Source organism: Saccostrea cucullata, unplaced genomic scaffold, assembly GCF_032062105.1.
Source record: "Saccostrea cucullata isolate Sc308-1 unplaced genomic scaffold, CSIRO_AGI_Scuc_v1 ctg2866, whole genome shotgun sequence".
NCBI classification, from domain to species: Eukaryota; Metazoa; Mollusca; class Bivalvia; order Ostreida; family Ostreidae; genus Saccostrea; species Saccostrea cuccullata.
In genome coordinates, this window is record NW_026919044.1 from 87,221 (window position 1) to 100,207 (window position 12,987).

The following is a 12,987-nucleotide window of genomic DNA, read 5'->3' on the forward strand; positions in this document are numbered from 1 at the left end:
ATGGGATTTAATTAATATCGTGATATTTGTCAGTAAAAAGGGTGGTTAAAAGGCCTGGGTATTATTATTTTTTGTGTTAAAATTGTTCATGTTGATTTTGCAGACTCAATAAATTTATGAAACTTAAATTTCGAGTTTAGTATTGTTGACTCAGTGTTTAAAAGGGGAGTTAACTCCTGTCTTCTAGAACCACTATAGCGTTACAAATATATAGCTTAATTAAGCTATTCAAAATAGCTTGATAAAGCTACTTATATACAGTTTTTCACAAAAACATTTTTGTGCAAGAAATAAACAAAAAGTTGCAAGTATTTGACTATTCATATATGTACTATGGACTATCAAAAATTCAACCTAAATCAGAGAAAATTCCAACATTGCATCTGCTGAATACTTTTAAGCGAAATATGAATTTCCCTTGTAATAATAATAAATTCTTTTATTTAGACAGGATAACACAATTAGTACATATTACTAGTTTACATTGTGGTCCTGTATTTAAGTCTATCCCAAAAGCAACGGTCCGTTGGACAAAACAGTTGAAGTTACTCTACAGTAAACAACAAGAAAGACAACACTTTATGTACTGAGCCTCTTTAATATTAAAAAATATCAATAACATGGAAAACATCAAGACATCATATGCGATGGAACTTGATATTTTCAAAATTTTTGAAAACAAATGAGATACATACGAGGGTTGTCCCAAAATGTCGTAGACAGGGAAAATAGTTAAGTTTGACTTTCCTTGTCATTGTAAAAAGGAACATTTTATGATCATGCTTTTCAAGTTTCATGATGATATCACATTTAATAAAACATTATGAAAAAATAACGAAAACATGTAAGTGTACATCGGCGCACGAAAGCAAGCCTGATTTACGGTGTCTTTTTCTGCTTCACACACGTCTGTTAACATCAATTATTTTAAGTGAAAAACCACTCTTGACTACGGAACTTTTTTAAATTGACTACGTGACTACTGTCGGATTTTTTTAAAAGCAAATTCAAATTTCAGTCGACATTAAGTCTAAAGATCTTTCATTGTACACACCGGAGAATAGACATTGTTCAACGTCGTTCGTGGCTCAGAACGTTCCCCACTGTCTGCGTTAAACATACAGTACTCTAACATGCGGTAATTATTCCATGTACAGAGGAAAAACTATCATTGAATCTCATACCATTTAAAACGACTTCTCTATTAGAACCTCGTGTGTAAGGTCACTTCTGTACTCTTTTTTTTCGCGTCTCTTATGTATATTAACCATATTCATAACAATTTATTATACATCCGTGCGCCAGTTACGCCTTAGACGACGTCATTTTCATCAAACTCGATTCCAGTAACACTTTGAAAATCCTGACACCAATCGTCTGTTTCTAATGCTATGTATATGAAAATTTGACATGTTATAAAGATTTTGATTCTGGTTTTACTGATTTAAATTTGAGTTCAATGTTTTACATAGTACCAAAGAAATTAAAGCAAATATAATATAGAGATATGCAAAAATTATTCCAGATTTTGTTCGTGCGCCGACAGACCATATCTGCATTCATATAAATCGTCCCAATATTATTAATATGAAAGATACATATTCAAGAATTCACAGTTTTAAAGAAAATTGAATATATTATGCCGATGCAAAATTTGGTTAGTATTGGTTGCATGTTAACAAAGTTATAAACATTGTCTACTTTTTGGGACAACACTCGTATATGCAACACTTTTTGTCAATGTGCAAAGGGGTATAAATTCTTGAATGGAGAAATCGTTTTGTGATTGACAAGCACAATACAATTTTACAGAGAATTAACAAACGACTGTCATCCTTTTATGTTGAGATCGGGGCTCGATTGAGCTTTTAATAAATGTAAGTTTAGACCAACATAAAACAAAACATACTGTAAGCAAAAATACAAATGAATGTGTCTAATTGGATTACATTGTATTTAGCTTTAAATGAAACAGGAGCATGGTTCTCTATCGTTTAAAATATCATTCGCAAAATATCCTGATGATAGGATGGCTATCAAAATAAAACGTATAAAAATTCAAAATGGGAGATGACACACATGATCCACTTGATTAAAAAAATGCGTCATGCATGTTGGCAATCACATTTACGGCTACATGTGATAATTTTGAAAAAAAAAATAAAAATTTTTGAGCGATGTTATATTGCATGTCACAAAGTCTATACATAATAAAATACATAATATGATGATAATTCTTCAGTGTAAAGACACACTATAGCGCGTGCATTTCAAATAAAAATGTCCTTTTTTAAACAACAAAAATTTAAGAAAACAGTTTCAATACCGTATTGTTTTAGAGTGAAAAACCGTTTGCACAATATTTCAGGGGAGAGAAAAAGATTCATGTCGTAGATGGTCAATGCAGCCGCAATGAAGGGGGACCAGCGCTAAAAGATTTCAAATCCTGATTAAACTTTTGTCCCAAGTAAACTTAAAAATGAAAATTTAAACATATAAAATAAGAGCCCTCTTGAACAAAACATAAAAATTGTTGAAAATTGATAATGCTTGCTTCGTCATTTACAGGAGAGTAAAGATATTCCTTCACATTTTAATATATATCGGCAGTGAGTATTTCTGCAGTGGATCTGTGATCCATTTTGCTGAAGATGGAAGCCAAGGAAATGGCGGTAGTCATAAGCAGAAGTGATGAAAACAACGGTTTTCATGATTTTTCACCAACAAGCTCAACCGAGGTTTCCGGTTCTGTACTCCACATTGCCTTTTCCTTTAGTTCATATTGCTTGACCTGTGCGGGAGTAAAATTTGCGTAAAATAAAAATCTTTAATAAATCAAGACAATATTGTATGGAATAAAGTTTTATTTTCAACTTCTAAAAAACAAAAAAAAAAGTTTTACTTATATATTCCAAAAATATTCAATTCTTCAGTTGAAGCAAAACATTCAATGAATGTATGTATATTTGTATGTGTTTGTATTGATGTATATACATGTAATCAATCTTGGCAATTACTTAAGAGAAAATAGAATAGAGTCTTCATTCATGTTCAAATACATGTAAAAGTATATTAATATGATGTTTAAGCACGGACTCTTTATGACAACCGACAACCTAGCCTACCTCAAAATTTAAACTTTGGGTAAGCTTTTACTTAGGGTGAATCACTTGAGCACACAGCGGGTGTGACCGGTCAGCAGGTGATGCTCACCCCTCCATGGCACCTGATCCCACCTCAGACGTTTCAGAGGTCCGTGTTTGCTCTGCTCCTGTTTTGTATTGTTTTATTGACTTTGGTATTGAATACTGTTCATTATCTCCATATCCTTCTTACATCAATTTTGCTATATCAATGAAAGTGTTAGAAGTGTCAGGAATAGGATGATAGTATTGCGTCCCTTTTGTTATTAAGATATTCTCAACCTTAACCCTCCTTACCTCTAAATACAAAAATAAATGCAGGATTCACCCCTTTCTTTAAAAAAATCTCACTCACCCTCTTGGAGTCGAATATTCGTCTTAGAGGAAATAAATATTTAAATTCAACATCATCAGCAGACTTCAGACCACCTAAAAAAGCAAATATCGATTATTTCAATTATCTTCAGATCAATTTCAGATGAGTAACTGGTAAAAGTTTAACATGTAGAATTGCTCGATGTAGAATTTCATTATCCATTGTATACCTGTCACTGTTTATATTAAGGACCTTTAAAGAAGTACATGTATATTTTAGATATGTACTTATTTGGAAACGTTAGAAGAAAATAATTTGTCAGTATACTTGTCTTTTTTAACTTGGATTGTAAGTTTAAGATTAATCTCATAATTTTAGGCATTTTAATGCGTTAAAATCAATTCAATAAACATAAAGTTGACTTGTATATGAAATTGAATATTTATTAACATATACACATACATATATTACCAAATGCAAACTAACCCGTTATCAAACTGACAGCCATTCCGACTGCTATACAGACAACCATACCTATGGTCGTATACCACATATAGCTGATCTTGTATATGCCAAGCACCTCGTGATCTCTATAAATAGTATCAAAATGTCTAAAAATAGTATATAAATATATAAATATAAATTAGATATCAAAATGTCTTAACATAGTATCAAAAAAAATCTAAATTTAGTAAAAAAAAATATCAGAATAAAATACCAGAATGTCTACGTTTATATTATATCGAAATGTCTATATATAGTATATAAATGGTTGAATAAAGTATAGAAATGTTAAAAGTATTCATATGTTGTAATATTATAAAAAAATCTAGTTTCTAATGTTTCAATTAGAAATACCGGTATATTATAAAAAACGTCTAAATATATCAAGGTTGAGGTTATATCATGCTTTAAAGATTCAACAATAGCATTAGCTATGTCATCATAAAAACACTAATAAATGAAGATTAAAAAAAAATCAAATATATAGATATTTATTTAAAAAAATATATATAATATATATACTTTAAAGGGATTGGATAACATGCATTGTCCATATAAATCCTCTCCATTTCTAATACTATCTGATTATTTGGACATATACTTCTGTAATAAAATCTCTTAAACGTCCAACTAATATCCTGGTCTATCGACGTTACTTACCCTTCACTGGGATGATGCATTTCAGCTGAGATTTGTGGTGTTGTGTAGTTAACTGAGTATGTTGTTTCCGACATTGAAGCTCTAAAAATGAGTAATTTGTTTTGTTTAAAAGTATATTTGCGTACAGATACCATTTTAATGAGACAGTCATAAAACCTTTTTTTATACACAGTTAAAGAACTATGATCTTAACCATTCAAACTAGCTAAAACACATCAGACAAAAATGATGCAAATTTTTTTCGTTGTGAACAATAGTTGCTCACTCGTCGTCTTTATTAAAAGGATTTTTTTGATTCATTTTTTTAAATTTTTTTTCCAAGCGAGTTTGTATAGAAAATTGAAACTAAGTCCTAAAATCGCTGGCGATCTTTGTTAATGTATTTTTGTTACATGATCACCGCGAACAAACATAATATCAAAAATCTTATAATTTAAAGAGATCTAGAGTTTAATTCCCCACCTTCCCGTATAATATTTTTTCAGGAAAATTTATACTGTTATATTAATTAAGATATGAAATTTTACTTCAAAACTACAAAAAAAAAATAGACAACTATATAGACTATGTACAACCAGATAAATATAATTAATGTTCCTGTAAAGTACTCAGAAAGATAAAGGTTTGACTTCCTATCTTATGATGAAACAGAGTACCTTTCAGACAACTATCTGAGGAAGTACATGTACCAAACATCCGTGATTTCTATGTTTACTCTATGTTACTTTCTTAAACAGTACAGCAGAAAAAAAAGAATTATTATATTATTATATTGTAAGCACTGAATGATCCTTTTAAAGAAAAATGATAAGTTGTGGCATGTTTAAATATAATAATAAAATATCAGTTTCAGTAAAAATGGAATTCGAAGAAAAATCTGGCCTATTTACTAGCATTTGAAACTACCCTAAATAGTCACTGAAAGGTTAATTTGAAAGCTGACTGAACGCTAGAGCTCTTCCAATCAGCCATCTTTAGGTTACTGCTCAGTTAACTGAATAAAAGAGTTTTTCTTCATGGAAATGAAAGCAGCTCATAAAAATGACACTTACAGAGTATTGTTTATATTGTTGATTGAGTAGGTGGTACAATTTGTGACGGGACCGCCCGGAAGTCTCGGGGTCACGTGTTTCTCCACGACTTTACCGAGAGCTATCCACAGCAAGAAGACAAAGCCTGAGAGACAGCCCACTATAGCACCCTGTGAAAGATCAATTAATTCTTTGATTGATTGATCGATTGATTAATTGATTGACTTGTCAATTGAATGATAAGATGGTTGATTTTGATTAATTGTAAAAAGAACATAAATAAAAGATATACAACGTAGTTATATAAAGTGTGAACAATTACATAAGTACGAAAACTACAGCACAAGAAAAGCTGCAACGAATAACAAAATTTAAGGTTCATAAACCCTCTGCTCACTCATATAAAATTTTTCTTTAACTTTTTTCATTTCCCAAAGGAAATTTATATGCTGAATAAAATACAAATAATTATAGCATGGCTTGCGGGGCAAAATTTGACAAAAAAAGGCACTTCAACTCGGCAAATTTATAAGAGAATAATAGACATTTGTGTCATTAAGAGTTATCTCTCTTATCAGGGTACCAATGTACCTTAAATAAAGGAAATGTTCAACAGTTTGACCAACGGTGACAATTAGTCTTTGTTACATTATCGGACTAATAAACCTCTAATATATCTACTTAAAATGTCAAATCATCTTACATCATAGGGAAATGATATGTCTTTATGACAATCAAGATAGTACATAATCATTTAGCAACAGCGAATAGAAAGTTGAAAGGATGGTGTTTTCATCCTTCATCTCAAGAGGGGTATATTTTGCTTTCTTTCGTTGATGAATACTTTAATTTAATGATGATTTTTATTATCTTCGAATGTAAAAGAAATAAAAATTATTAGTTTTAATTTATGAAAATATAACTACCTTAGAGTTGGCAGATTTAAAGACTGCTCCCATGACGAACATTCCTAGAATTGGTCCATTAAAACACGAAGAGACGGTGCTAGTCATCTTCAGAAAAATAAAATCAAGAATTAATTACAATTATTAATTCATTTATACAATGTTTATGAAAATAAAATTATATTAAAAAATAACTTTGGTTTATAATAAGGGGGAAATGAACATTTATTTTTTTCTAAATGAGATACGGGTAAATCAGATTATAACAACATGACAATTTATCAAATTTCCATAGAATAACACATGTAATACGAAAAATAATTTCTCATAATCTCTTTTTATGTTTCATTTTAATTTGCTTAACCTTTTTATCTTTAAAATGTGGTTTGGTTTGTTTTCACCTTTATTTATATGAGTAAAACATATTTTCCTCAAATGACTTAAAAATTAATCCAAGGAGAGAAGTTTTTAATAACGAAAAGTAAACTTATAGAATAATTCAGCACACAAAGTAAAACAATGTAGAAAAAGATAATATTTTACATAGTTAAATCTTTTAGTTATAAAATTCAAGTCGGAGTATACCTGAACAATGGGACCTCCAACTAGATAGGCGAGGTATGCAAAACCAATGGCTACTGCTCCAAATATTAATACTGGAAAAATAAAACAAAACTCAAGAAATCCTATAAAAGATAATAGATTTGACGATGCAGGAGAAAATTACGACTCTGGGGGTTTCGAGCTAAGTCAATAGACAGCTCGCCCCAAGATTGGAAGGTCACAGAGGGTGAATGAAACTAATACTGTGGTTTCATCAATTTTCGTTGATCACTAAATTTCGAGGATTTCGTTGTTAAGCAAATCCACCAATTCAAATGTTCATTGAATTAAAAAATATGTTATTCATTCATGCTTTTCTCCGTGAAATTACGTATCCTTGAAAACGTCTGTTTTACAAAATACACGAAAATTGATGACAACAAAAATTGATGAAGCTACAGTATACATCGCGGACTACTGAACGGTGACAGAGTCCTGCCATTCGTCACCTCTCAGTAGAGCTTTGTTCTTATAGCTTTAATATACGATGATGTGATGGGGCTACCATACTATGACAATGATGTTTTGGCACGATGGAGTGATTTCATCACGATGTGTTGCTGCTATAGCTAAGAAACCTTGTGCGATTACAATGGTTCAACGGTACAATGACGATGAAGTGATGTACATGTAACAGATCAATATCACTGCATCGTAATATCACACCACTTCATCACATCTTCGCCAAATTGAATCATGACATCACGCAGTGGCACCTTAAGTCATCGTATCAGGGCTTCATCCACATCGCACTAACAGGGGTCTGAAAAGTAGACCAATAGCCTCCTCATCCTTTAATTATGAAAACAAATACTTTTCCCTGTGAATCACACCTCCATGTATATGTTATTCTCTGCAAGCAGGTGGTACTTTTTCACACGTTTAGAGAATGGCCTTACAGGGTACATTTATCATAAAAAAAAACGGTAAGAAACAAAACTTTTCCGACAAACGGGGGGTTCCCTGCTTCAAAAGCAGTGAAGCGATAAATGTAGAGTGCGACTGTGCGATGTCTTGATTAAATTGAAAGAAATCCTATGGCGCACAGCTGATTTTATTCCAGTAAGTAATGACCAGGCAGTTCTTTACAATGCGACTCTTAATTTGCACCCACTTTCACCAGTGCATCATCTTTGTAAACTGAACAATTTGGACAGCAAGGTCATAGGCCCTACCTAAAACTTTTCCAAACAACGTAGCTTGGTTTTCGGAAAATTTCTTTCCAAAATGAGGTTTGATGAAATCTTCCCAAATTATCGTTGGTAAGCTGTTGAGACCGGAAGAGAGTGTACTGAAAATAGAAGGAACATTTATATGAAAGAAAGATTTCACTTGGACGAATCAAATCGTGTTCTTTGTTAAAGGTCTTCTTAATAATTCATCTAAAAAAATATATTATCTTTAGGACACTGACGTTAAACATTAGATTAAATTCACTGAAAATACGAGTGGTTTAATTTACAAATTCAACAAAATAACGCATTCGTGCATTAAACGATCATCAAAAGAAAATAAAATTACTGGAAAAAATATTGGACCTTTAGAATTAGCTATAGGACGAATTATTTTTTTTCTTTTGAAAAATCAATATTAGATGGAGTTTTATCATTAGATGACTGTGCATCTTTAATAACGAAAAATGTGATCCTCATTTTCTAGGAAATCTAGATGCAGAAAGTTTTAGAAAAGAGAAACAAACCTTAAAGAAGCACTGAATAGGGCTGCAAGGAACACCCCCGGCATAGCAACTATGTTGTCGAATATATCCATCACAAAATATGGCAAAGCCTGAAAAGGGTGATCAAACTCATTTTATTGGCCTTAAACAAACCGTATGCATGTATCTTGTTGTTGCTTTAAAGTTATGACTTTTAGTAGCTCAGAGATTAAAAAAAACATTAAGATACTGATTGCATGTTTAATAAGTGACATATTTATGCTTAAAATATCGATATTCATAAAAAGTTTTAAAAAAATACATTTTCGTAATTATGTAAATGATGTTTAAGAGAGCAACTCTTAGAGTGGGGATTAAGTTATATTACATTTTCTGATAAGGATTTGAAAGGTAATTTTGATTTTTAATTGTTACCTGCTCTGGTCTGACAATTATATTCTTTGCCAGTGGATCACATCCTCTTTGGACATTGTAAGCGAAAGCCATCAAACCCAGAAAACAGGAAATGGACCCAAACAGAGCAAATCCGGGAATCGCAAATATGGACGCTCTATGAAAAGAATCAGTTCTTTTTGCAATTTTTAGACGGAGTCTGTTAATTTTGATAATTAATTATATATATAGGGCCTACTGGAAATAAATAATTGGTCACAAACGAATCAACAATTAGCTTGCATAAACCCTTCAACTGAAAAAAAAAACTCTCAGTTAAACATTGACTCATAGGTGTTTATAGTAACAATAAGTAACGTGATGTACAGCTGTAATTCCTGCCTGTGCTTTCAAACATAATTTGTATAAACGGTACAATTTTGTTTGTTGGGCGTTTTGTCGATCCTCAGACCAAACTGTCTGAGCAAACCTTTCGGCCTCAGGCAAATAATTTGGTTCTTAGGTCCTAGGAAACGCATGTTGCTTTCCAACTCAGTCGATAAATATATACAAAAAAAATTAATTATATTGTTATAAAAAAAAAGAGAGAATGTTTAAATTGTACATTTATGTATGTTGAAATGCCCCTCGGGGCCCTTGATTGGTAAATAAAATATCTTGTATCTTGTATACATGTAGTACTGTACGATACTGAGGGTTAGTGGTGAGAATGATTTATACGTTCTGTATATCTTTATTGATCCTAGAGGAGGTCATGACTGTACAATGTACAACCTTGCTGTTGTTTGGGGCGGGCGTGATTTATACTCCATGTTCAACTTAAATTCGCAGCTGTAAGGGGGTTGGACGCGATAAATACCTACTGTACCTTTTTGTTGCTAGTAGCGTGGACCTGTTTGAAATACTTATTGTACTGAGGGTAGGGGGACTTAATTTATATACGTACTGTGCTGTGTGTTACTGAGGATAGGAGTTGAACATAATTAACATAGGTATTCTACATCTTTACTGTTTCTGGGGGTGGACATTATCTATATACATGTATGTTTACGTACTGTACGGCTCTTCAGTTGGTTGGGCTGGACATGAATTATATACGTATTGTACGGATTAACTGTTGGTTGGGGTTTACACGATTTGTATACGTACTGAACGGCTTTTCTGTTGGTTGGGCTGGACATTATTTATAAACGTACTGTACAGCTTTGCTACTTGTGGGGTGGATATGATTTAAATACGCACTGTACGGTTTTACTGCTGGTCGGAAGGACATGATTTAAATACGTACTGTACGGCTTTACCGCTGGTTCGAGATGGACATGATTTCTATACATGTACGTACTGTGCTGCTTAGTTGGGGTGGGCATGATTTATACATATATTTACTAGCTTTGTTGCTAGTTGGGGTGGACATGATTTGTATACATACTGTATACATGTAGCGTTACTGCTGGTCGGGGTGGACATGATTTATACGTACTGCACTGCTTTGATATTTCTGGGGTGGACATGATTTAAATATGTACTGTACAGCTTTGTTGCTTGTCGGGGTGGACATGATTTGTATACGTACTGTACGGCCTTGTTGCTGGTTGGGGTGGACATGATTCTCTGAACGATCATCTGACTGTACCCCAGGGAGAAGAACTGGATCATATTACCAATGACGAGGCCCCAGACTGTGTGTCTAACAGTGATGTCAGGGCTGAATCTGAAATTTAAAGATGTAAATAATTAACATAGGTATAGACATAATATCTCAAAAATAAAGCAATATTGACAATGATCCTGTTTGTGATAATATCACAGGTATATACAAACGATAACAAAAATTAACCTGACTGATAATCATGATAATATCCATGTTTTAAAATGTGTTAGACTTATGTAAATGCAGAAAAATACACGTATACCCCGTTATTGTTCATGTTGTTTATAACACATTTTGTTTACGGTGCTTATCTTAATAAAGGATTTAACCTTATTCCTATTCTTTTAAAATTTATTTTAAGATATGATAATATATTTTAGTTCTTTGTGTCTGTTAAAACTTTAAACTTTGAAAAGTTTTGCTTTTACGGAAAATAAATCTTTATTCTGTTTTTATTTTCTTTTAATAATCTATGAAATGAATATAATTATTAGGTATTCGATAAAAAAAGCAAAAAACAGAAACAGAATAGAATTGTGAGATTACTTACTCATCAAACTGGATCCGCCCATACATTTCATTTATCCGCCATACTTCGCTTGATCCACCAACTTTAATCAGACCCTTAGAAAATAAAATAAGTTAAATTGAAAAATTGAAAAATATGGCGCAAATCAAATGCACTATGTCATATATTATTTCTGACAATTTTTTTCTTTTTTTTTTTGTGTGCAGATAAATGAACTAAGCCATAAAGCAATTTTACAAGGTCAGTTACACGTGTATAACTGTAGAGAGTTACCTCGCTTTGCTTGTATATTACATTCCAATCAGGAAAATTTGATCCGATGAAATATGGCCGAAATACTGGCGATAATCAGTCATATTCAGTGGCGGATCCAGAAATTTTGAAAAAGGGGGGGGGGGGGCTCGACCAGTTTGAGGTCAGGATAGGGACCAACAGCCACACCAAAAACACATTGATTTATCAAATATTGTAATCTAAATCCGCCTGTGATATTTTTGCTTTTATTCGTATCAATAAGGTACATGCAGTTTGATTTGTGATTATATATTGCTGACATGAGATGGTATGCATTTGATATTTTAAAATCTGCATTCAATTTTAACTCACTCTTTATAGTCAGAAATATGCTTTCCAAGGCTTTTTAAGGGGTTTCACATAAAATATCAAAATCCTGAAAAAGCCTGGAAAACCTCGGTCTATACTCATTCTGTATATCATCACAGCATTTTTTTTCTCTTTTTTGAGATTTTCTTGTATCTTTATAAAATAATTAACCATTTTATTTTTGAATCGTTTCTATTTCTTATTATACATGTATATCATGTATGTGCAAAGATAAGATATTTTAATTCCATATCCCAATTTGGATGGGGGAGGGGGCAGAGAAAAAAAATCAATAAAGATGTACCTTCACTAATATAAATACATGGCCCCCATATGACATTTTCAAAAAGAAAAAAAGAGTTTTGTCTAGAGAGTCTTTAAGATTCTGCCCCCCCCCCCCCAAAAAAAAATCCATGGATATGAGCCTCTTTGGATCTGCGTATATAGCAGTTAGAATTGTTTGTTTCATAAGGTCTCGATTGAATCACGCATTAAAATGCGCAGGTCCCTTCCGGCTTCTAGTAAACTCCTAAAAATTAATGAATACTAATAATTCATCCTCCCACGGATTAGATTTAAGTTGGTATTATTTGTATTTATATAACTCACTTGTATAAGAATGGAGAATATCCCAATAATTATTATGATAGATTGAAACACGTCCGCCCATATAACTGCTTTGAATCCGCCCTTGAAAAGAGAAAGACGAAGAATCATGATTAATTAATGAGTGTGTGGGTTATGAGATAATCATAATTCTCTTTGTGGTGAATAACTAAATATCATAAAATATATTTTCCTTAAATTTACCGTGTTTTTTTTAACTTTGAAGATAAATATCAAAGAGGAGAGTTTTGATGTTTATTGTCCTTTTTAATTTTTATGTCAAAAAAGAAAGACGTTTGATAAATATTACGCTTTTTTGGCGAAGACGAATTAAAAAAAGATCTTCGACTCATCTTGATTTTATG

The 12,987-nt window shown here is 32.1% G+C and overlaps 1 protein-coding gene across 1 annotated transcript in view; it reads right to left on the reverse strand.

The window, feature by feature from the left end:
* Positions 1-578: 578 nt before the first annotated feature.
* Positions 579-12,987, reverse strand: part of LOC134278405 (sodium-dependent multivitamin transporter-like) — a 46,802-nt gene continuing 34,393 nt past the window's right edge. Inside the window, exons 6-18 of the mRNA XM_062760719.1 lie at positions 12,626-12,706; positions 11,435-11,508; positions 10,807-10,944; positions 9,255-9,390; positions 8,862-8,950; positions 8,338-8,453; positions 7,145-7,215; positions 6,581-6,667; positions 5,676-5,824; positions 4,624-4,704; positions 3,946-4,049; positions 3,499-3,572; positions 579-2,791 (exon numbers count right to left, since the gene is read on the reverse strand). Coding sequence (XP_062616703.1) covers positions 2,708-2,791; positions 3,499-3,572; positions 3,946-4,049; positions 4,624-4,704; positions 5,676-5,824; positions 6,581-6,667; positions 7,145-7,215; positions 8,338-8,453; positions 8,862-8,950; positions 9,255-9,390; positions 10,807-10,944; positions 11,435-11,508; positions 12,626-12,706 — 1,284 coding nt within the window. The 3' untranslated portion in view covers positions 579-2,707. The remainder of the gene's footprint in view (positions 2,792-3,498; positions 3,573-3,945; positions 4,050-4,623; positions 4,705-5,675; positions 5,825-6,580; positions 6,668-7,144; positions 7,216-8,337; positions 8,454-8,861; positions 8,951-9,254; positions 9,391-10,806; positions 10,945-11,434; positions 11,509-12,625; positions 12,707-12,987) is intronic.